The sequence below is a fragment of the Pan paniscus genome, chromosome 5 (assembly GCF_029289425.2).
Source record: "Pan paniscus chromosome 5, NHGRI_mPanPan1-v2.0_pri, whole genome shotgun sequence".
In the NCBI taxonomy this organism is placed as follows: domain Eukaryota; kingdom Metazoa; phylum Chordata; class Mammalia; order Primates; family Hominidae; genus Pan; species Pan paniscus.
This window is the reverse complement of record NC_073254.2, coordinates 41,131,299-41,156,127: the sequence shown is the minus strand read 5'-3', so window position 1 is coordinate 41,156,127 and position 24,829 is coordinate 41,131,299. Positions and strand designations below refer to the sequence as shown.

At 43.9% G+C, this 24,829-nt stretch overlaps 1 protein-coding gene and 1 long non-coding RNA gene across 3 annotated transcripts; one reads left to right on the top strand and one right to left on the bottom strand.

The window, feature by feature from the left end:
- Positions 1 to 35: 35 nt before the first annotated feature.
- On the bottom strand, positions 36 to 9,827 carry BTN1A1 (butyrophilin subfamily 1 member A1). Its single transcript, XM_034961611.3, has 7 exons — positions 9,749 to 9,827; positions 9,177 to 9,524; positions 5,864 to 6,145; positions 4,233 to 4,382; positions 3,085 to 3,105; positions 2,968 to 2,994; positions 36 to 2,554 (listed from the first exon to the last, which is right to left on the bottom strand). Exons 1-7 carry the CDS (start codon positions 9,825 to 9,827, stop codon positions 1,881 to 1,883), a joined length of 1,581 nt encoding a protein of 526 aa, XP_034817502.1. The 3' UTR covers positions 36 to 1,880.
- On the top strand, positions 7,383 to 24,798 carry LOC117980551 (uncharacterized). Of its 2 annotated transcripts, XR_010112393.1 has the most exons (5): positions 7,383 to 7,759; positions 8,642 to 17,391; positions 23,000 to 23,131; positions 23,348 to 23,417; positions 24,445 to 24,798. It is a non-coding gene; the product is annotated as an uncharacterized LOC117980551 (long non-coding RNA). The 2 variants fall into 2 exon arrangements; XR_004671876.2 differs by lacking the exon at positions 7,383 to 7,759 and having other exon boundaries at positions 16,906 to 17,391; positions 22,990 to 23,131.
- Positions 24,799 to 24,829: the final 31 nt, after the last annotated feature.

Sequence of the window (24,829 nt, the reverse complement as noted above, 5' to 3'; positions counted from 1 at the left end):
AACTTATCTTTTTTTTTTTTTTTTTTTTTTTGAAATGGAGTCTTGCTCTGTCACCCAGGCTGGAGTGCAGTGGCGCGATCTCAGCTCACTGCAACCTCTGCCTCCCGGGTTCAAGTGATTCTCCTGCCTCAGCCTTCTGAGCAGCTGGGATTACAGGTGCCTGCCACCACACCCGGCTAATTTTTGTGTTTTTAGTAGAGACGGGGTTTCACCATGTTTGTCAGGCTGGTTTCAAACTCCTGACCTCGTGATCCACCCGCCTCGGCCTTCCAAAGTGCTGGGATTACAGGCATGAGCCACCGTGCCTGGCCTAAACTTCTTATCTTTATAAATTACCCAGTCTCAGGTATTTCTTTACAGAAATATGAGGATGGACTAATAAAAAATTGTTCCTGAGTTGAGATTCTGTATTCCTGCTTGAAGACCCTGGTAAGTAGTTTTTCCCTCATGAGGCATCAGCCCCCATGTGCACCTGCCCTGGTGAGCCCACTGCCATCAGGCCTAGGGATGGGTCTTAGACCACATACAATGGCAAAGCTTTAGACAGCTGCATTCCCATGCAGGTTTCTTGCCCTATGTTTTATTTTGTTTCAGTTGATATTAAAAAAGAAAGGTTAAGAGGTTGCTTTCAGCAATCAGACAAACTTATTTATTAGGTAAAGACGATGAGCAACGTCTATCCTGGAAACTGGAGAATACGATGGAAATGGAAGGTGTAAGCCTGGAGTCTATTGGCAAGACAAGCCACATGTGTAAAGGAAAGTGCTCAGGGGCAAATACACAGGTGCAATCAGTCCAGCTGCACTGAACACAATGATGCAGCATTCAGGGGACCCTGAGGAGAGGCAGCATGTAGGAAAGCTGGGTAGGGAAACAGTGAAAGGTGCACAGTGTGGAAACGGAGGCAGTTGAAGCTAACTGAAGGTGTGTGTAAGGGGTTTGGGCATTGAGATGAGGGCTGAGGTGACATAAGGTTGAGATGGTGACTGAGCAAGTGGTGATATCACTGAAGGATGACTTCTAGGAATGTCTTTGAAATAGAGAGATGCTATAACAAAAAGAAGAGGACAACTGGAAACTTGTGGAGTCAACAAATTGAGGGTGGAATGACTTCCAGGCAAGGGAGAAACAGGAGGGCGCAGAGAAAGGAACAGGGTACAAAGAACAGCTGTGCAAACAACTTTTGAGTTTTGTCAAAAATTCTCTCCTCTATCACGCTTTCTGCCTGACCCTTCATCCCTGCTCATCTCAGTTCCTCTCTGCTCCCCCTTTTCCACAGCTCAGACCCATAGAAGTGGGGCCAGTCTCCTCTGTCCTATAGGACGTGGCTTAGAAAATTTGTGATATAGGCTGTGAAAACTCTATGGATGAGCCAGGTGTTCATCATGTGCCTGGATTCACCTCACTTCCCTCCATCATAATATTCCCTCCAAGTTCCTTTATGGGATTTCAGCCTGAGATTGTCCTTTCACAGCACATTTTGAATTTTCCACTTGCCTAAAGCCTGTTTTTCCACATACCCTTATCCTGGATACCAAGATATTTCAACCACAACCCCATGCTAACCTGACCCAATCTCGATCTCTAATCTGTCCTTTGAGTTTGCTCCAAGTAGTTTCCTATAGGTTCTAGTCTTAAGGGATTAGGAGAACACTAGAAGCAGTTTGAGTCACCCCTCCATCCCCCAAATATTGGTACAGAAACAGATTTGGAAGGTGCAATCCCCACCCTCTCTAGCAGCAGCAATGTAACCTTCACAGGATTAATTAATTGCCACCCAACTGGAAGAAACAGACTGGGTAAAGCTAGCAGGTGAAGCCTCAGAAGGCTATGGAGGAGAGGGGTTAGAGGAAAGGAAAACAGATGAGCTGAGATATTCCTTAAGGTGCCCCTTGGCTGGGTTGGGTAGGGATTAGCTTAGAATGGAGAGTGTCTGCATCCCTAGGGGCAGAGTCCTCCTCCATGGGGGACAATGGGATCTCCTTAGAAAGGTCCTGGGCATTAGCAATGACTGTGACCCTCTCAGGCCCATCAGCAATTGGGCAGATGGTCAGGGGCTTTTTACCGCTAGACCATAGGCAAAAGAAGGGCCGGAGGGGGCCAGAGAAAGTGACATTGGAGAAAGTATAGATATCAGATCCATCATTCATGTTGTAGAAGGAGATGTCTCCTGATTCATAGTCTAGGAAAATCCCAACCTGGCGTGGGGGCCCTGCCAATGGGAGAGGGGTCCGGAGAGGAGTGAGGGCCCAGTACCCATTTCCATACAACTCTACAGCCCAGAACCCATTCTCAGGAGTCATGGGGTCAAATCCTTTCTTCATCACATTCTCCCTACACACGCCGATTGCCCAGTCAGTCCTGTCTCCCACCTCCACCTCCCAGTAATGCCTTCCTGAGGTGAAGGTCTCACGGCCCAACACACAGGGCCAGGAGTCAAATCTCTCTGGTTTCTCAGGCAGTTTCTGACGTGAATCTTCCAGTCGAACAGATTTTGAATCCTCATAAAGAAAGAGGTGGGGATGAGCTGTGTCTGGGTCCAGAGTCACATCAACTGGAGAGAAAGAAACAGCAGGTCTGACATCAGTGAATGTTACAGGTTGCAGGACTGTCTTTCCTTCTCCTAAGAAACAGAACACTGTTGTAGGAGTTGACAGGTCTTCTGGAGGTGGGGGGATGTTTGGCCTGCTCAGGGGTCTCCATTCACCACAGGATCCCCCCTTACCAGCAGCCAGAAGGTGATGTAAGAGCTAACTGTGCCTAGGGCCTAATGGGACTCTGTCGGAAGTGCCATCTTCCAAGGGTTCTCTATGTGCCTCACAGAAACTGTTGAGGCCATCTGTCGTCACCGTTTCCCTTCCTGTCCTCATCACTAAAGTGTTAGTGTTTTCATTTCCAAGTATCATAGCACTTTGAATTCCTAGGGGATAGAGCCTCAGAGCCCTAGAGAAGTTCAGAGCCACTGACCTGCATGCAAGGTAGCCTTTTTCCATTCTGCAACAAAAGAGAAAGATAGTCATTGACAGGTTATATAATAAGAGAGAGAAAACTCTGTGGGTGAAATAACAAGAAGACAGAACTTACTGAGTTCTTCCAGGAGTCTCTCTGGAAAACAAACAAAAATACCTCAATGGCTTTCTATAGTGGACGTAAAGGAGGGGACAAAACTCGTGTGGGAAACACACAAAGGAGGAACTGTTTAATTCATGACTATTTGAATATTGAAGCATTGCCAATAAATCAAGAACAAGGATTTTGTTTTGCTTTGTTTTCGAAGAAAGATGCAGGAAGTTCCTACATATTGGAACTGGCTTGGGATCAGATTTTTTTTTTCTTTTTTTATATAGAATCTCATTCTGTTGCCCAGTCTGGAGTGCAGTGGTGCAATCTCTGCTCACTGTAACTTCCATCTCCCAGGTTCAAGCCATTCTCCCGCCTCAGCCTCCCGAGTAGATGGGACTACAGGTGTGGGCCACGACCCTGGCTAAATTTTGTATTTTCATTAGAGACGGGGTTTCACCATGTTGTCCAGTCTGGTCTTGAACTCCTGACCTCATGTGTTCCACCCATCTTGGCCTCCCAAAGTGCTAAGATTACTACGGGCATGAGCCACTGCGCCCGGCCTCAGATCTTTAATAATAAGATTGGTACTGGGTAATTGAGTTAAAAGTGGGAGTAGGGTCTGAGGGTGGGTAGTGAGTAAACATCAGCCCTGATATCTTGATTAGACTCTGCCTATGCCCCAATCCTCTGTGCTTCTTCATATTGGCATCTGTGACTTCAGGACCCTTATGATTTCCTCCAATTTTCAGAATTCTAGAATCAAGTATCTTCTACTTTTTTTGAGACGGAGTCTTACTCTGTCGCTCAGGCTAGAGTGCAATGGCACGATCTCGGCTTACTGCAACCTCCGCCTCCTGGGTTCAAGCAATTCTCCTGCCTCAGCCTCCCGAGTAGCTGGGATTACAGGCACCCACCAACAAGCCTGGCTAATTTTTGTATTTTTAGTCGAGATGGAGTTTTGCCATGTTGGCCGGGCTGATCTCGAACTCCTGACCTCAGGTGATCCACCTACCTCGGCTTCCCAAACCACTGGGATTACAGGCGTGAGCCACCATGCCCAGCCTCAAATATCTTCCTGTCATCCTAAAATAAGTCATTCTAAAGGACTTGGATCCAGCCTGCCTCTGAAGCACTCCTGACACGTAGCCCTTGTGGATTCTATGGTTTACCTTTAGAGCTGAATTCATTCCTCCTCTCTCTGGGTCTTTCGTTGTATAGTCTCCAAGTGAAAAATATGGACCCAATGGTGAGAAGTCCTAGAACCATCAGGATGACAGCCACAGCCACTATCCAGGGAGTCAGCCTTGGGAGGGAGGAAGCTAAAACAAAATCCCCAAGAAGGACATTAGTTGAGAAATTCTGAGCAAGTCCAGCTTTTCTCCAGATTCCAAAGGAGGGTAGAAGAGGTGATGGCCTGGACCACTCTCATCTCTCATATAGCAAAAAAGTAGTCACTCCAATGCCACTCTAAACTTTTCAGAAAAAAATTGACTTCAAGCAGGAGTCAGCAGAGAAAGAGAGAAATGACGAGTAATTTTGGGACAGGACCTGTGAAATAATAAATATAATGGACCAATTCATGTCATTATGGAAATTCTTCCTTAACTATCAGTGCAGAATGGGAGCCAAGAGGATGAAGGAGGTAAATAAGGAAGGGGAAGTGTGCCTCTGTATGTAACAGAATGGGACTCATTGACCAAAGAATAAGGAAAGGTTTCTGCCTGAACCAGAGACAGTATCTGGGGAATAATGAGAGGATTTTCTTCCCTAAGGACCCTGGAAACCTAGACAGAGCCCTAGCATGGGATGGGAAGGAGAAGTGAGTATGGGTGGAAATGGCAAAAGTAGAAAAATAACTTAGTCTTTTTTTTTTTTTTTTTTTTGAGATGGAGTCTCGCTCTGTCACCCAGGCTGGAGTGGAGTTCAGTGGCGCAATCTCAGCTCACTGCAAGCTCTGCCTCCCGGGTTCACGCCATTCTCCTGCCTCAGCCTCCCAAGTAGCTGGGACTACAGGCACCCGCCACCATGCCTGGCTAATTTTTTTGTATTTTTAGTAGAGGCGGGGTTTCACCATGTTAGCCAGTATGGTCTCGATCTCCTGACCTTGTGATCTGCCTGTCTCGGCCTCACAAAGTGCTGGGATTACAGGTGTGAGCCACCACGCCCGGCCAACCTAGTCTTTTTGTTTACTTGAGGAGAGAAGGCTCTGGATCAGGAAGGCCTCCAGGGACAAAGCTTCTCTATCTCACTTAGATCTCCTGAAATGGAAAATCTGGAATTTCACTGGGTGTGATGGCTCACACCTATAATCCCAGCACTTTGGGAGGCCGAGGCAGGTGGATTGCTTGAGGCCAGAAGTTCAAGACCAGCCTGGGGAACATGGTGAAACCCTGCCTTCGCTAAAAATACACAAAATTAGTTGGGCAGGGTGGTGTGCACTTGTCGTCCCAGCTATTCTGGAGGCTGAGGCAGGAGAATCACTTGAACCTGGGAAGCGGAGCTTGCAGTGAGCTGAGATCATTCTGCTGCTGCACTCCAGTCTGGGCAACAGAGTGAGACACTGTCTCAAAAAATAAATAGATAAATAATCTGAAATTTATTTGAGATCAAGGTAGGTTTATGTCTTCAGTATCTTAACTCTTCTGATAAAGTTGGTGGGGTTCCCTTAAGTCACTGGACAAGAGCTTAGGTGGGGAAAGTAGACAACTCTGCCATGAGGTCACATCTGGGCAGGTGTCCCAGGTGGTGTGGCTCTGAAGCTGTGTCAACATAGGAATCCAGCAGCATTGGTTCCACTAACCTGGTATGGATATTTCTACTTCCTTCTCCTGGCCAAGAAGGAGATTCTGGATGTAGCAGGACACATTTTTCGCAGAAGTGTCTCTGATGATCACTGAAGCAGCCACAGTGAACAAACCTTCTTCATCAGGATTCCTGGACTCTGATGTAGATGGAAACTTCTCTCCCTTGGAAGTTCTCCACTGCACCTGGGGCTCTGGGTACCATCCCACTGAGGTGCACTCCAGACAGATTTCTCCATTCTCTTGAACTTGCATACTGATGTGAGGGTCAGAGCCCAGAGCTATGGAGAGAGAATCTAGACTTAATGTTTTAGCGGACCCCTTTTGGGAGCCTTATAACCAGAGAGCTACATAGTTTGAGAAAGAGAGAGACAGAAAGGCACAAGTGGACTAGTAGTGGGAAGAACTCATCTCCATATTTCAATACACAAGGAAACTGAGGGCCAGGCACAGTGGTTTATGTCTGTAATGTCAGCACTTTGGTAGGCTGAGGTAGGATTACTTGAGTCCAGGAGATCAAGACCAGCCTGGGCAACACAATGAGACCCCATCTCTTTGGGCATGGTGGTTCTTGCCTGTATTCCTAGCTACTTGGGAGGCTGAGGTTGGAGGATTGCTTGAGTTCAGGAGTTCAAGGCTGCAGTGAGCTGTGATGGCACCACTGCACTCCAGCCTGGGTGACAGAGTGAAATGCTGTTTCTAAAAAAGTTTTTTTTTTTTTTTTTAAAGGAAATTGAAGTACCAATAAAAGGAATTTCATATACCTTATCAGAGAGGGATGCCTTGTTGGGATCAAGCCTTTGAAATGTTTGCAGCAGTTTGGTGGGCAGACTTGGGGGTGCTTGTCCAGCCAGCAGGAACACTAAGACCAATAACTCAGAGGTGGGTTAGTGGTCTAGGCTGAGAGCCTCAGAGCTGGCCGATAGCTCTGTGGTTGAGAGCATTATGAGAAGACTTTGGTGGGGAGGAGGAGAAATAGGACTGGGTATTTAAGGATGAACAGAGGAATATCCTTGAGGAGAGGATTGGCGATTCTTTGGCTTGAGATTATAGTTGACAATTTAAGCTTTCTTTATCTATGATGTTGATTCAGAAATTTTCTTAAATGGTCTCAACTTCATATTCCCTCACATAATTGTGGCCTGTTATATATAAACATAAAGCTGCTTTTCTTGTGTGTTTAGCCTATTTTTTTCTGTAATTCCACATGGTACAGAAAAACACTGAGCTGCATAAAAGAGCTCTTAAACACATTTCCACAACCACTGGTTAAAATCCACATTCCAAGAATGTGTGTATATACAAGAATATATATTCTTTTCATGGAAGAAGCTGCCACTTTCAGCAGATTCTCAAGGGTGTCTGCCACTCATAAAAGGTAACACATTTTATGCCATCAAATTTTTTTTTCTATGTTTTTATAATCAAGCTTTAAGATACTTCTTCCCTAAAAACAAAATGTCAAAATTTGAATTATACATGATGCTGCAACTGGGGGACCCTGTTGTGAAGCAGGGACCCACATTTCACCCAAGTATTTTTCAAACTTTATATTTACTTGAATATATATCTATGTATATAGATATATATAATATATGCATATAGAATTAGATAACATATACATATATGATATATATGTGAAAGGCAATATGTTTGTATATTATATGTTTTAGATCAGTTTAAGGCACAGTATAGTATCTAATAAGTCTATAATGTTTTTAGAATTGGCGAGGTCATTTCTCATATATTGTCTAATTTTATTTTATTCTTTTTTTTTTTGTTAGAGACGAGTCTCACTCTGTTGCCCAGGCTGGAGTGCAGTGGTGCAGTCTCAGCTCACTGCAACCTCTGCCTCCCAGGTTCAAGCGATTTTCCTTGAGTAGCTGGGATTACAGGTATGACCCAGCTAATTTCTTTTTGTATTTTTAGTAGAGATGGGGTTTTGCCATGTTGGCCAGGCTGGTCTTGAATATCCTGATCAAAAGTGAGTCACCCGCCTTGGCCTCCCAAAATGCTGGGATTACAGGCATGAGACACCACACCCCACTTTTTTTTTTTCTTTTTTTTGACAGCACACTCTATTGTCCAGGCTGGAGTGCAGTGGCAACCATCAGGTCACTGTAACCTTGAATTTCTTGGCTCAAGAGATCCTCCTGCCTCTGCTTCCCAAAGCGCTGAGATTATAGGAGTTGGCCACTGGTCCCAGACTATTTTATTCTTGAAAAATAATCTTAGATAAAAACATCCTCAGTTTTACAGTAAAAATCAGAAAGAGATTTGCTTGATGTCATTCACTAGGAATTGAGAAAGTCAGACCTCAATGAGTACTTTCCTCCTCAAAGCTTATTATTTTCTTTATTGTTTCCCTTTGAATTCTGGCTTGAAGCAAAAAAGGGAACAAGAACAGAATCTTTTCTATATGAATCAGGAATGTGACAAACGGCCATGCTCTCTAATCTTAGGATGTCAGTCTTTAGAAACTAATCCATAAGCCAGCCTTAAAGTGTGTGGTATGCTCACCACAGCCATAAGATGTGTAATGGTGAGAAATACAATTTAAATGTACAATTCAGGGACTCGATGAAGTAAATTATGGTGTACTTGTATAAAAGAATGTTATATAACTCTTACATGTATTTAATTATTTCATGAAGAAATGCTTACCCTATTATTGAAAAAGGGCTGGAGATAATTGAAATAATGTTCTACAATAAAGACATTGCACTGTTCTCTCCATGTTCAACTCAAAACCCTTTCTCACTGATTTCCTGCTGTAGGACCTTCAGTACCTTCTAGCTGTGGAGTCCTAATCAGGGGAAAACAAAGAGATAAGGCAGATAAGCTACAAGTCTGCCTTTCTTCATGGTCCAGTACACAGCCCTCCTGTGCAAATAACTCACAGTCGTCCTTCCTGTGTCTAACTATCACCAAACACCTGCAAGTTAGCTCACTGCAACCTTTGCCTTATAGATACTGCACAAAGCCATCTTCAACAGACAGCATAAAAACTATTCTATAAATTATCCAGCAAGCCTTTGTTTCCTGGCAGTCAGCTTCTCTTTTGCTGATCCTGCCTTTTGCCTCCTCGAAAAGTATTTTCATACTTTTAAAAGTAAATCTGCCTTTCTTTACAACTGTCTTGGTAAATTCTTTTACCCCCCTCGCCTCCCGCCCAGATAGTCGTCCCTCCCCGGCGACATCAACCTAAAAGAGATTTTGAGAGTGAATCTGATGGTTTCCAAAGTAACTGATCCATACTAAAGTGTATACAGCAGGGGAGTCGTCGGAGAAAGTCAAAACCCGTCTACTCACCAGCCACCTTCAGATGCACCAGGGCTTCTTCGTAGCTTCCATCCTCCCTGAAAAAGCACGTGTACTCCCCGTCGTCAGAGACTCTGACGCCACGGATCCTCAAGGCCACGCGCCCCTTGGCGATGCCGTCCTGGACCAGCGTCGCCCGCCCGCGGTACTCGGGCATCTGCTCGGCTTCCTGCTCGCGCCCGTCCCTATGCACCAGCACGGCCGGCGAAACCTTCTTTCGGAACCAGCGTAGCTCCAAGTGCTCGGCGCTCGCGTTCGGGGACAGGCGACAGGGCAGCTCGGCGTCCTCACCCACAACGGCCAGGATGGGCTCCAGGGGTCCAATCACGTCAAAGGGAGCTGCCGAAAAACGAGCGGGATCAGACGGGATGTGGAGATGGGAACTACGGACAGACACCGACCAGATTCCCGCCAAAGCGCAGTGCCCCGCGCTCTCTTACTCCTTTGACAGCTGAGTTTGTCTGAATCCAGTGGAGGTCTCCAGGGAGAGCCAAGTGGGATTGTTTATTTTACATTTATTGATATATTTCAACTATGCAGCCCAGAGAGAGAGAGAGACCTACCTGAATCCAGTTTGGGCAGCTGGAAGAGAATGAGGGTGAGCAGACATCTGGGGAGACCGGAGCTTGGGAAAACTGCCATCTCCCACCCTTCTGGAGCAGCAAGATAACTGATGTGAGTCCCTCAGGAGCTTCAGCCTAGGAGATGAAAGGACAGGAGACAACTACCGGCTCCGTCAACCCTCCGCTTTCCAAAGTCCTCTCTACAGTTCTTTCCAGCTGCAAGTGTTCTGGTCATTTGCCCCTGAAACCTCCTCTCAGCCTCCATCCCCAGTATGGATTTTTAGTTTACACTGTGGTTATCACCTTCCCACCCACTACTCTAACTCTAAAACTTAGGAGAAGGGAACTGTGAGGCATAACACTCATTAGTTGGTTGCATATCGATGAACAAATCTTGGAATCACTGCACTAAAAAAAAAGTCTCCTTTTTATTTATTTATTTATTTTCTTTTTTTGAGACAGAGTCTTGCTCTGTTGCCCAGCTTGGAGTGCAGTGGCATGCTCTCAGCTCAGTGCAACCTCAGCCTCCTGGGTTCAAGCGATTCTGCTGCCTCAGCCTCCGGAGTAGCTGGGACTACAGGCGCGCACCACCATGCCCCGCTATTTTTTGTATTTTCAGTAGAGACGGAGTTTCACCAGGTTGGCCAGGCTGGCCTCGAACTCCTGACCTCGTGATCCACCCACCTTGGCCTCCCAAAGTGCTGGGATTACAGGCGTGAGCCACCGTGCCTGGCCAAAGTCTTTTTTCAAATACAAGAATTTGGTATTTGCTTTTGGCAATGATAATAAAGATAAGGGTATAAAGGCAGAAATGGAGTCCAAGGAAATGAATTGGAGAAGAGAGAAAAGATGGGAGGAGATGGAGCAAGAAGCAGGAGCTGAAGCAAGCAAAAGGGCTTGAAGAGTAGAGGGCCTAGGACCAAGGAGAAAGGAGCTGGAGGGAGAGAAGTATGCTATGGCCCCCTGGCTGCTCACTCCCTCAGGGAGCTGAGAGTAACCACACATACTGACCTGGGTGATCTTGGAGAAAAAGGCACAAGAGGCCACTGCTACCAAGTGAGAAAGCTGGCTGTGGCCCCTGGGGCAAAAGTTAAAAGCCAGAAGGAAAAGGAAGGGGGAAGTGCTCTCAGGAAAGCCTGCCTCCAGGTGGCCTGGTATATTCACTCTGAGAAAAAAAAAAGGGAGATGAAGTTTTTCAGAGAGATGGAAAACTGAATTTGTGGTCTTCAGCTCAGAAATCAAGATATGCGTTGATGAGCTGGACCAAATGAAAGGCAGAAAAGAGAAAAAAAGAAGAGAGGCAAGGAAGCACACAAATGAAATGTGATGGCTTCAGCCAGTTATTTCCTCTTTCCAAGCCTCAGTTCTTTGATCTCTAAAATGGTAATAATATTGATCATACCTTTCTTGAAGAGGTGTTGGGAGGATTAAGTGAGATTAAGCAGGTAAAGTGCTTAGCACATAGTAGGAACTCAGCGGAGGATAAATTGTTATTCTATTATTATTTCTGCGGGTTGAAAAATGAAAGCCCAGAGGCCAAGGTAGCAGTAGCCTCTGGCTATAGCCATCTTCGTTATTGGAGCGTCCGTCCACCTTAGGTGCTGTGTCTGTTGGCACAACTCCATTAAAGGCCAGTCTTAAGGGTAGGCTGTGAATTCTGTTTACAGGGCCCAAAAGTTGCCTCCCTGACAATTATTTCTCTTGAAGCAACTCATCATGAGGCCTACAATTCCTTAATTTATACGAAACCTACCTCTCATTGTTATGAAAAAATTTAAAAATACAGAAAAATATGTTTATAAAATGGAGGTCACACTTAATCTACTAACTAATGATAGCCTCAATTCACATTTTGGCATAGTCCTTCCAAGATTTATTTTATGCTTATGTATATCATAAAAGCAATCAATTAGACTTTTTGTGTAACTCAAAATATTGTTAATAGTTGTATAATTGCCATGGTTGTGGGACATTTGGGATTTTTTTCCTATTGTAAATAATACACTTTATATATAAGTCTTTATTTACAAATTGGATAATGTCCTGATAAACTGTTTAATAAATTTCCAGAAATAGAGTCATCAGATCAAATGGTATAAGCATATTTCTTTTCTTTTCTTTTTTTTTTTTTGAGATGGAATCTCATTCTGTCGCCTAGGCTGGAGTGCAGTGGCGTAATCTTGGCTCACTGCAACCTCCGCCTCCAGGGTTCAAGGGATTTTCCTCTTGCCTCAGCCTCCTGAGTAGCTGAGATTACAGGCACGTGCCACCATGCCCAACTAATTTTTGTATTTTAGTGGAGACAGGGTTTCACCATGTTGGCCAGGCTGGTCTCGAACTCCTGAGCTTCAATGATCTGCTTGCCTTGGTCTCCCAAAGTGCTGGGATTACAGGTGTGAGCCACCATGCCCGACCTGGTATCAGCATATTTCTACAGTCCCTTCCTGAAATGTTGAATCCATCACACCCTCATTGGAGGTGCCCTCACCTAATCCCTGCTAGCACTGAGAAGTTATTATTTCACATCCTTACTATTGGGATGGGTCAAGTTAATTAAATTATTGTTTATTGTGCCTTTATATGTTAGCGAGGCTGGAGTTTTTTATGTGTTAATTAGACATTTAATACATTCTAGAAATGAGCTGTTCAGGCCAGTTGCCCATTGTTTTCAAGACTGGTCCTGGTGCTAGTTCTTAGCAATCTGTGTGAATTTTAATAACTTAAAAATATCAATCCTGTATTATATTTGTAACAAACATTCTTCCCAGTTTTGTTATTTATCTTTGAGTTGGAATTGTGATTAAGACAAAAGACAGTTGCTCCATTTCACCCACCAGACTGCCAAGAGAATGATCTTTCCCAAATGCAAATCTGATCATATCACTTTTTGCTTAAACATCCTTCCACGTCTCCCTAGTGACTTCAGCATCAAGTTTATGCACCTTAATCTGGTTAGGAAAATACTGTAGGTCTAGCTTGATCTGGTCAAGAAAATACTCTGGCAGTCTCCTTGCTTCTTTCCTGAGGGCTTTTTCTCCATTCCCCTTCTCCTTCCCTGCTTGTCCACCCACAGGCTGAATTTGGAGTGGGTGTGGTTACCTCAACCCACAATGCCTCTCAGGCCTCCAGATAGCAGTGCTTGCCTTCCCCCTTCCAGAATATTCTGTCTCCTCTTAACTTTTTTTTTTTTTTGAGATGGAATCTCACTTTGTCACCCAGGCTGGAGGGCAGTGGCACAATTTCAGCTCACTGCAACCTCTGACTCCCAGGTTCAAGCATTTCTCCTGCCTTAGCCTCCCAAGTAGCTGGGACTACAGGCGTGCCCCACCACGCCTGGCTTTGTTGGTATTTTTGGTAGAGGTGGGGTTTCCCAATGTTGGCCAGGCTGGTTTTGAACTCCTGACCTCAAGTGATACACCCGCCTCGGTCTCCCAAAGTGCTGGGATTATAGGTGTGAGCCACTGTGACTAGCCTGTTCCCTCTTATCTTTATGATGAGCTCCTATTCTTCCCTCAAAAGCTCATGTAAGGGCTGCACCTTCTGCAATGTCTTTCAGACATTGCATCAAGCAGATGCAACCTCACTTCTAGGGCTTCTCCTGATTAGCCTTTGTCCCCTCCAAGAGAAGTAGGCTTTCCTGGAAGATGGGCCAGGTGTATCCTGTGACACTTGGTCCCTTTCTCATGGCAGACACCTGATCTGAGCCCTAGTTTCAGAAGCAGATGTGTTTATTGTCATCTTTTGTTTCCAAGCTTGTCTTCCCCTCTTAAACTGAGCTTTCCTAGTTCTTACTCCCTGTCTTTTCATCAGCACATAGACTGAAATAGAATTTGTGGCTTCATTCAAACCCATCGTTCCTTAGCCTTCCTAGTTTGAAAGGCTCCTGTCCCATTTTCCTCTTCATGCTTAACTTTCTGATCATATCACCTATAATCTATTTCCCCTTCCTCATTTCACTTCTCTTATCAGCCCCTTTCAATGATACTTTTGTCTCATGCTTCATATTCTCATAAGACATTGTTTTCAGTGGGGAAAAAGAGCTTTTACTTGCAACTAATGGAGCCATACTGAAAAGAAAGGGTCTGGGGGAAAGAAGAAGAAAGTACTTGGAGCTCAAGCTATTGCATAACAGACACTATTTTGATTGGATAGCATCTGGGTCATTTTGACAGAAACCAAGTCATCAGTCTTACACAATGAAAGACAGGATCTCTAAATTTCCCAAGGTTTAGAGAACAGAACCTCTAGGATGCCCCTAGGATGCCCCTGCCTGTCATGGTTCCTGATTGGGAGAGGCCTTGTGAGGTAGTGCTGCTCTTAGGAAGTTCCTGCTCTTCCCAGGCCCACTGCGAGATAGAAACAAAAACTTCTTCTTCTTAGACATGAAATCATTTGGGCTGAGGAATATGATATGCTTCATATGGAACCTAATGATAAAATGTCAGCATTTGTTTCCCCTCCCTGCTTTTCACTATAATCTGTTCAAATTTCTCAGTGTTATCCTCATGTCAAATTCAATGGTTACTCTCGTTCTCATCTTACTTGACTTTCATCACTGAGGCAACCATTTGAGTCTATTTATTTATTTTGAGACGGAGTCTTACTCTGTCACCCAGGCTGGAGTGCAGTGGCACAATCTCGGCTTACTACAACCTCCTGGGTTAAAGCGATTCTCGTGCCTCAGCCTCCCAAGTAGCTGGGATTATAGACATGCACCACCATGCCTGGCTAATTTTTGTACTTTTAGTAGAGATGGGGTTTCACCGTGTTGGCCAGGCTGGTCTTGAATTCCTGACCTCAAGTGATCTGGCCGCCTTGACCTCCCAAAGTGCTGGGAATACAGGTGTGAGCCACCACGCCCAGTCAACGTCTTTTCTTTTTAAATGTGGTTCAGTTGTTTTATGTGGTACTTATCTACATATTTCTCAAGACAATATCATATTCTGTCAAAGTTTTTAAAAAAGCTCTTTATATGTATTACATGTATTTAAAAAAAAAAAAACCAAATGGGACAAAGAGCTTTTAAGAAATGTCAGTTCCACTTCCCACTTCCAACCTATTACTCCTGAATCCCCAGAAACAGCTTCTTTAAGTGCTCAGTTGTTTTATCTGGTACTTATCTGCATATTTCTAGAGACAATACCATATTTATGCTGCTATTTCTCTATATATCCATTTCTAGATATTACTTTTCTATACCCTATTATGATCAATTATGATTTAGCTCTCTTATACCACCAGTAGTAATACATCACAACTTCTGTTTCATATTTCCAATACTGTGGCTATGTAACTATAGTTTTACGGGACCAAGTATCATATATGATTACATTTATTTTCATGTACAACCTCTTGTTTTTTTAGGAGTAGGGAGGGGGTGAAATGATTCATTTTTGTTCCTTTGTTTAGTTTTCTTTATTCCCCTCACAGGTTTTTCCCACTCCTCTAATTGACTCTAAGCACAGTTTCCATAGTCAAGCATATCAGGTAATTTATCAATCCCCTCTCTTCATTCTTCCCAGAGCAGCACTTGGGTCTTACTGAAAAAGAGATTCTGATTTAGTAGGTCTGGAATAGGACCAGGATTCTCACTGCTAGTTGCTCTGGTCCACAGGTCCACAGGGCAAGATCTACAGCCTACAGCTCTTCTTTTTTTTTCTCTTTCTTGAGTGGGGGTGGTGTTCACTGTAGGGTGCGGGGTTGGGGGGTGGTCTTGCTATATTGCCCAGGCTGGACTCAAAATTCCTGGGCTCAAGGGACTTCCCACTTCAGCCTCTCCAGTAGCTAGGAATACAGGCACGTGCCACTGCACCCACCCAGCTATAGCTCTTTATCTTGCTCCTTATTCAGAAGCTTTCTGTGAAGAGGCAGCTACCAGCTTTGCATGAATTATGGAGATGCCTCTGAGGGATGGTTCTGGCTCAAGGTCTTGGGCTTGTTATACATGTGGCCATACTGAGCCAAGACAAAGGACTGGGGTGAATGGGCATCATGTACAATACTGTATTCTTCTGTGGCTTGCTAGTGAGCTTTGTGGTCAGCTGCTCTTTCTTGGGGGCACACACTATTGATATGGTAGTAATAATCAGATATGACCTAATGGTGCTTCAACATTATTATAGTGACATAATTCCGCTATTTACCAAGCCCGTGTTAAAATTATACATACAGAGTTTGTATAATGTTATAATTATAATTTGTGTAATTTATGCACAACAGCTTGCATATGTGAAGGTGGAGGGGAAGTGAAGTGAAGATGGTGTGGAGATGAAGATGGTGGACTTCTGTGTGGAAGAGGGGTTAGCAGGGATTTGCCCTGGGGAAGCAAAAGGCTGAGATCTGGTGGAGTGTGGACGTCCCTGAATTATATTCTTGGAAGTACTTTTGAAATGGAGAGTTCCTAGAACAAGAGGGGTAGACAGGGAACTTATGGGAGCCAATAAATTGAGGTTGGATTGAGTAAGAGAGAAAGAGTTCAGGGAAGGGATCAAGGTTGTGTGGACCACTGTTTAAGTTCTGCCCAGAATTTATCCCATTGCAGCCTCTGAGCTATCTTCCATATCTGTTCATCTTAGTCTTTCTTCCTGTTACCTGGTGGGGTAGATCCTTCCAAAACAGGTGTACATTCTCCCGCGCGAGGACAGGCTATGATAAATGTGAAAATGCAAGACTTAGACATCTTAGGAGCAGCCTATGAATTCATTATTGTCCTGACTTCACCCTACTTTCGTTTTTTTGGTAGAGACAGGGTCTCAAATATTCTTCATTTTCATATATCCTGAGGCCTTGAGCCCTTGGGAGGAAGGAGCTCAGAATCCTGGAGAAGTGAAGAGTCTCTGACCTGGACACAATTGTGCTCTTTTCCATTTTGCAGTAACGGAGGGGTTTATAAAAGGTTTGTTGTCTGTGGAACAATAGGGGTAAAAACTCAGAATTTTTCAAGCCCTTTGATGAGTGTATTTAGAAAATGAAAAAAAAATTATCATTTGAGTTAAAGATGTCGGAAGGAAGATGGAATGTGTGCATGAAACACACAATGAAACAACTGTTCCCTTCTGTGAATACCTGATTACTGAAACATTATCAGTAAATCATGAACTTGCTTTTTGTTTCAGTTTTTGTTCTTAGAAATCTGTGGGAAGTTCCTTTTGGCTTTAGATGCTAGGAAATTTTGCTGTACCTGGGAACGAAAAGTCTTAGGGCCAAGTTTGGGGTGGGTAGAGTGGCACTGGGAGGATTATAGTGGGCTCTGACCTGTGGCCGTGCTGAACCTCATCAGCTGGAGCCCCCTGGAGCCCAACCAAGTGGGTTTATGGATACTTGTTACAGCAGCCTGGATTCCACACACTGTGGGCAGATTCCACACACCATGGGGAATTGGAAGGTGGAGCACATCACCCACGAGAAAATATGGGAGGAATTTGTTGTAGGTGATTTGGGAGATGTTCAAGAAAGCAATGGATTGATCTGGATGAATGTCATGAAGCATTAGACAATGTTTTGTGTGTTTTTGTTTTTGAGACAAGGTGTCACTTTGTCACCCAGGATGGAATGCAGTGGTGCCATCTCAGGTCACTGAAACCTCCACCTCCCGGGCTCAAGCGATCCTCCCTCCTCAACCTCCTCAGTAACTGGGATTACAGGTGTGTACCATCAAACCCAGCTAATTTTTTTATTTTTGGTAGAGATAGGGTCTCACTATGCTGGTCTTGAACTCCTGGGCTCAAGCTATCCTCCTGCCTCCGCCTCTCAAAGTGCTGGGATTACGGGAGTGAGCCACCGTGCCCGGCCCTATTCCAGTGCTTTTTATTAGGAGGTAGGAGAACAGAGAAGGCTCAAGTTGTAGTTGGTAAAGAAGCAGCAGTTACTCTGGTTAGCCAGGAGAGGGGTATGTATGGTCATTTTGTCTGTGCTCTGGCAAGCTTATGAAGTGGTCTTGTTTTTATCTCACTCAGTCACAGTCACAGAATAGCCTTGTTTGATATTTAGTGCTCTGTGAAGTTTCTTATTTTCAGTAGGAAACACACAGCCTAGCTGGGAGTGCCTGACCTGTTCTCAGCTGATAGCTGTCAGGCCTGCTTTTTTTCTTTCTCAATCAGAGCCCTCATTCTCTTTCAGGTCTAAAAGGTATTTGGCTTTTTTTTTTTTTTTTTTTTTTTTTTTGGAGACAGAGTCTTACTCTGTCCTGCAGGCTGGAGTGCAGTGGCTCGATCTCTGCTCACTGCAACCTCCGCCTCCTGGGCTCAAGCGATTCTCTTGCCTCAGCCTCCTGAGAAGGTGGGATTACAGGGGCCTGCCACCACACCTGGCTAATTGTTGTATTTTTAGTAGAGATGGGGTTTCACCATGTTGGCCAGGCTGATCTCAAATTCCTGATCTCAGGTGATCTGCCCACATTGGCCTCCCAAAGTGTTGGGATTACAGGCTTGAGCCATTGCGCACAGCCATATTTGGCTTTTATAACTTTTATTGTCCCTTCCATTTTGAAAAACCTAGAATCATTTTCTAGATTCCAGATGTATACATTTAGATGACTTTTGATTGGAAATCATCATAAAGTGTGTGAATCCAAGCACATGTTTAAGGTTTAAATCCCCACCAGGATGGAACATTCCTGACAAATAGCCTGGTGTGGTGAAATGGACCAGGAAGTAAATTCATCGTTTCTCTGTTTTCCCCCCATTTCATTTCTGAAAGAAAAATTATTGTCTAAATGGGAAGTCTGAGGCATGTTACAGTCACTGAGCAGAGAATCACTCTTAGAGTAAGGGAGCTAAAACAAAATACCCCAGAAAAGTTGATGAGAAACTCTGAGGAAGTATTTTCCCCCTAATTGCACGATTGGTGTGGGAGTCGGGGGCGACTCAGGGCCTTCTGTGACTGCTGCATCTGTCCTCCAATCCATTCTTCCCTCCTACAGCAAGAAACAGTGGCTCCAAGTCCAACCTGATCATCTCAAAAAAGTTTTGAATCTTTCTGAGAGAGAGAAGGAGGGAGATAAGCAAGAGATATTATGAGAAAGGGCTTGTGAAAAAAAGAAACAAAAAAAATAAACCATTGGAGTTGATGTTTAAATCCCTCCAAACTAATAAATACAGTATGGGAAATGAGGAGGATCAGGAAAGTGAGAATAAGGGGAGGTGAGTAGGAATGGGGAAAATGTGACATGAAGTGGCAAGGGGTCTCGTCTTTGGAGATTCTTCTGTCTTCCCTTTCTCTACCTTCTCAAGAGTCACACAGAATCAGGAATAAGTCAGCTTCCTGAGGAGCCCCTCTCTGCTTTTTAAACAGGCACTATTGAGATGTTACTTTCCTTCAGGTATTGGTTATTTATTTATTTATTGAGACAGTGTCCTGCTTTGTTGTCCAGGCTTGGTTACTGCAGCTTCAACCTCTGGGCTTAAATGATCCTGCCACCTCAGCCTCCCGAGTAGCTGGGACTAGAGATGTGTGCCACCACACTCAGCTGTTTTTATTTTTTTTATTTTTTGAGATGTAGTCTCACTCTGTCACCCAGGCTGAAGTACAGTTGTGATACCCTACCTTGTTCTAACCTGAATTGACTCTCCCTTAGCTGAGAGAGCCAGACAAACTCCATTTTGGCTTCTTCACTTGCAGCCCCTTACCCACCCGCTTCCTCAAGGAGTTAACTTGTGCAAGCTAACTCCCAGCACATCAAATAATGCAATTAACTGATAAGATACTGTGGCAAGCTATATCCGCAGTTCCCAGGTATTCGCCCGGTTGATAGTACCCTAAGCCCCCACATTTGTGTCCGGTTGATGGTATCCAAAAGGCCTGCATCTATCACCTTATGATGGATTTAAAGCCCCTGCACCTGGAACTGTTTGTTTTCCCATAACCATTTGTCTTTTAACTTTTTTTGTCTGTTTTACTTCTGTAAGATTGCTTCAGCTAGGCTCCCCCTCCTCTTTATAAATCAAAGTGTAAAAGAAAATCTAGCCCCTTCTTGGGGGCCAAGATAATTTTGAGCGCTAGCCATCTCTCAGTTGCCGGCAATAAAGGACTCCTGAATTAGTCTCAAAGTGTGGCATTTCTCTATAAATCACTTGGTTACAACACAGTGGTGCTATCTCAGCTCACTGCAACCTCTGCCTCCTGGGTTCAAGCAATTCTTTTGCTTCAGCCGCAGGAGTAGCTGGGCCTATAGGCGCGTGCCACCACTCCCAGCTGATATTTGTATTTTTGTAGAGACAGGGTTTCACTATGTTAGCCAGGCTGTTTTTTTTAATTTTTAGTAGAGACAAGGTCTCGCTCTGTTGCCCAGGCTGGTCTTGAACTCCTGAGTTCAAGTGATCCTCCCGCCTTGGCCTCCTAAAGTGCTGTGATTACAGGCCTGAGCCACTGCACCCAATCTGCGTTTTTTGTTTTTGTTTTGTTTTGTTTCTTAATCTTCAGTTTCTTTAAGTGGAGATTTTTGGAGCAAGTTTCATATCTCTAAAAACTCTGGAATAAGTGGCTAACTCTGGCCATGTGGTCACTGCTATGAAGGTGTTGGTTTTGTTTTGTTTTTTAAATTTAGGCAGGTGTTGGAAGGGGGGACCCTGAAGGCATGAGAACTCATCATCAGACTAGATCAGCCACACTCAGCTGAGACCCAAAAGATGAACAATAATAAGAGTTGTTGTAAGTCAGTGAGTTTGGGGTGATTTTTTACTCAGCGATAGCTACACAATACAGAAATTGATACTTGAAAGTGAGGTGTTACAATATTGAAAACCAAAAATATGTGGCATTGATTTTGGATAGGCGGGAGCTAAAAAAAATCTTAATAGGAAGCTGAAAATGGCTGGAAACTGTTATGGAAGGCGTGGTATAATATGAAATATATTTGGTCTTTGTACTGAGAAAAAAACCCTTGAAATGTCCTGAGTGAAAATTCTTAGGAGTGTCTTTTGTTATTCATAGTGAGCCAATTAGATAACACCTGAGCTATTAAATTCGATAAGTTAGGGTAGGGCCCCTAGATAGCCTCAGGACAGGGCCAATCACCAGAAAGACTAAGTGATCAGAGGAGTAGAGGGTTAGAACTTTTAGCACCACTGGCCAACCTCCAGGAAATGGTATGGGGTTTGCAGACAAAGCTCTACACAAACTATACAACTATATAACTGTCACACCTGTCACTGTGAAGAGACCACCAAACAGGCTTTGTGTGAGCAACAAGGCTATTTATTTCACCTGGGTGCAGGCGGGCTGAGTCCGAAAAAGGAGTCAGCAAAGGGTGGTGGGATTATCAGTAGTTCTTATAGGTTTGGGATAGGTGTACAAAGTACATTCTTAAGGGTGGGGGAGAATATTACAAAGTACCTTCTTAAGGGCTGGGGAAACTATATCGTATCGGTTAGGGTGGGGCAGCAACAAATCACAATGGTAGAATGTCATCAGTTAAAGCTAGTTTCACTTCTTTTGTGGATCTTCAGTTGCTTCAGGTCATCTGGATGTATATGTGCAGGTCACAGGGGATATGATGGCTTAGCTTGGGCTCAGAGGCCTGACAATAACTATACAACTACAGCTCTCTGTGAGCTTCCAGATTGTTTAGCACATGGAGGTGCTTAGAGAATGGTATGCCCAGAAAGGGCATGGCCACTCCGTGTCGCCCTCCCATCCACACACATACCTTGTCCTGTCCATCTCTTCATCTGGCTGTGGAGCTTATCTTTTGTAATATTCTTTACAGTAACCCAGTAAATGTCTGCAAGGAGATGTTTAGCAAAAAAAAATAAATAAATAAAAATAAGTGAATAAACAAGTAAATGTAAGTAAGCATTTCTCTGAGTTTTGAGTCATCCTAGCAAATTAATGAACCTCCCCGCTAAAAAGAGGTCGTGGAAACCCTGGTTTGTAGCTGTTGGGTCAGAAGAATGGGTGGCCCAGATTTTAGAATGGCATCTGAAGTGGGGGCAGTCTTATTGGACCCAGCCCCCAACTTGTGAGATCTGTCACTATCTCCAGGTAGATGGTGTCAGAATTGAATTATAAGATACCCAATTGGTGTCCACTGGATAATTGCCTTGTGGTTAGCAGAGGCCAACCCCATATGTCTGATCACAAAAGTGTTCTGTGTTTGAGTGTGTGAGTAGAGGGAGAGAAAACCTGCTTTTTTCCCTCAGAGAAGGCTAGAAGAAATGGCGACCTGTGTTATGTATTTACCAAATATTTATTCAAACTGTTGCCTGTAGAACTTGAGAGATATAAAATGTTATCTAATGAACTTTTGGATTTAGGCAAAGAAATTTCCAGGCAAAATGTTGGACATGTGAGTTAATTGCTTTTAGTTGCATATAAGATACTGCAGGAAAGAGGTGGGCTCAGGAAAGAATGGGCAAGTTTTGTTTTTTTTGAGACAGGGTCTTGCCCTGTCACCCAGGCTGGAGTGCACTGGTGCAATATCGATCTCGCTCACTGCAACCTCTGCCTCCCAGGCTCAAGTGATTCTTGTGCCTCAGCCTCCCAAGTAGCCGGGACTACAGGGATGCACCACCACACCCGGCTAATTTTTGTATTTTTAGTAGAGACAGAGTTTTGCCATGTTGCCCAGGCTGGTCTTGAACTCTTGGCCTCAAGCAATCCACCCTCCTCGGCCTCCCAAGGTACTAGGATTATAGGTGTGAGCCATTGGGCACGGCCCAGGCAAGCTTTTAAGTAGAATTTAGAAGATAAAGAACTTTGAGCTTCTGGGTTGAAAAATAAAACTGTTTTTCATCTATGAGTGTAGATGAGACAGTAGATCTCCAGCCAGCAGTTGACATACTCTGGGAGCAAAGATGAAATTCAGGGACTGCCATGTAAGATATGGCTTCTGGCTTAAGATCAAATGATGGGTGTGGCTGTAACATACTTCTTTATTATTATTATTATTGTTATTATTACAGCCCAGTGTAGACCAAAATACTTTTCAAATCCCTTGAAAGGAATAAGGTAATGTACAAGAGGGTTTCTGGGTAGCTTAAAGGGTGTGGACCCATAACAGCTTGCTGTACCCCAAATAAGATTTAGAGAAAGAGGTATTTCTCTAAAATAATTTGGGTGTTGCTTTTGACATGCGAGTGAACTCAAATCAAATACAAAGAAAACTCACAAAGCCTTGAGAAAACTGTATTGACAAAGTCAGCCTACATTAGAAGAGACTGAGATTGTTTGGACTCCCAATTTTGAATGCCATGAAGCTGGCTGAGAAAGTTACTCAGCAGACCAAAATGGTTTATTCTCTAAAGTTCTCTTCAGAAGGGGCTGAGGAGGATGGAAAATGAAGACTCTCCCAAAGGGTGGAACCAAGAGCTGTGGAGGACAAGGACACCAGAGCCACTCCCAGTGAACAGAACCACAGCCTAATCAAGGAACAGACTCTATCACAAAGTAAGGAAGAATGGCAACATTTGCCCAGTGGGATTTCATTTCATAATTGCTGTGGAACTGTGACAGCTATGGGTCTCCAATAATTCTCTCTCAAACGGAAGTTAATGTGGTAATTCTGCTTCTATTCCACCATTGTACATTGGGTGTGTGTGTGTAATGCAGGGATCTATGCTGATGGTGGATGGACTTATCCTTTTTTTGTTCATTGGTCTCCAGATCAAGAGGAGCTGGATCAAGCCTCAGGTAGAACATGAGGTGCTGGACTTTAAGAATGATGACAGGATGGGTAAGACTTTTGAAGGTCCCGTGATTGGGATTGAATGTATTGATATTTTTGTATGTGTGAGAGACATGAATAATTATGGCCTAGAGATATGTTGTGGTTGAAGGACTTATTGGCCATCCCTGAAACCTTTGCAATGCTTCTTCATGGGTGAAATACATGTCCTACCTCTTGACTCTAGGCTTGCCCATATGACTTTTTTGGCCAGTAGCATGTGGGTGATAATGATAGTGTGCCAGTTCTAATCATAGGACTTAAAAGCCTCATGACTGTCACTTCTCATCCTCTTCTGTCTCTGCCGGCAGCATGAGAAGTAGATACCTTGGCTTGCTTACTGGTCCCAGGAGGTTGGTAGATTCATAGAGCAGAGGTATTCCAGTTGACACATAAACTGGCAGGTGAGAAGTAGAGCACCCTATCTGAACTTAACTTAGATTAGCCAAACCCAAGTCATCTTGTAGAAATGTAAGCAATAGATATGCTTGCTTTTTAAAGCCACTGAGTTTTTGAATGGTTTACTAAGCAACAATAGCTAATTGATATAGATGAGTAGGATTTAGAAAAGAAAAAACAAAACAGTTTCTTTTTTATTTTATCTGGAAATATTCAGAAAGGAAAAGACTTAAATTTTCCAGACCTCAGTTTTATCAACCACAATATGGACTTAATAATCTCTATCTCAGCCTGGGCAACATAGTGAGACCCTGTTTCCACAAAAAAATAAAAAATTAGCTAGGTGTGGTGGCATGCGCTTCCCACCCCAACTACTCAGGAGGCTGAGGTGGGAGGATTGCTTGAGCCCAGGAAGTTGAGGCTGCAATGAACCATGATTGTACCACAGCACTCAAGCCTGGGCAAGACCGAGACTCTGTCTCAAAGAAAAAAATAAAATAAAATAAAATAAATAAACTGTCTCACGGGGTTGTCATGAGAACTCTAAAAGAGTGAATAGAAACATTCTATAACTTAAACACACATGCACACACAAATTCATTTTAAAAAGTCCTCAGGTTTAACTCTCTTTGTACAGATGAAGAAACAGAGACACCATGAAGATAAGACTGATATGGTTTGGATCTGTGTCCCCACTCAAATCTCATCTTTAATTTTAATTCCCATGTGTTGAAGAAGGGACCTGACGGGAGGTGATTGGATCATGGGGGCAGTTTCCACCATGCTGTTCTCGTGATAGTGAATGAGTTCTTACGAGATCTGATGGTTTAAAAGTGTGACACTTTCCCTCTCACCCCTCCCTCTCTCTCTCCTGCTACCTTGTGAAGAAGGTGCTTGCTTTTCCTTCACCTTTTGCCACAATTGTAAGTTTCCTGAGGCCTCACAGCCATGCAGAACTGTGAGTCAATTAAATCTCTTTTATTTATAAATTACCCAGTCTCAAATAGTTCTTTATAGCAATG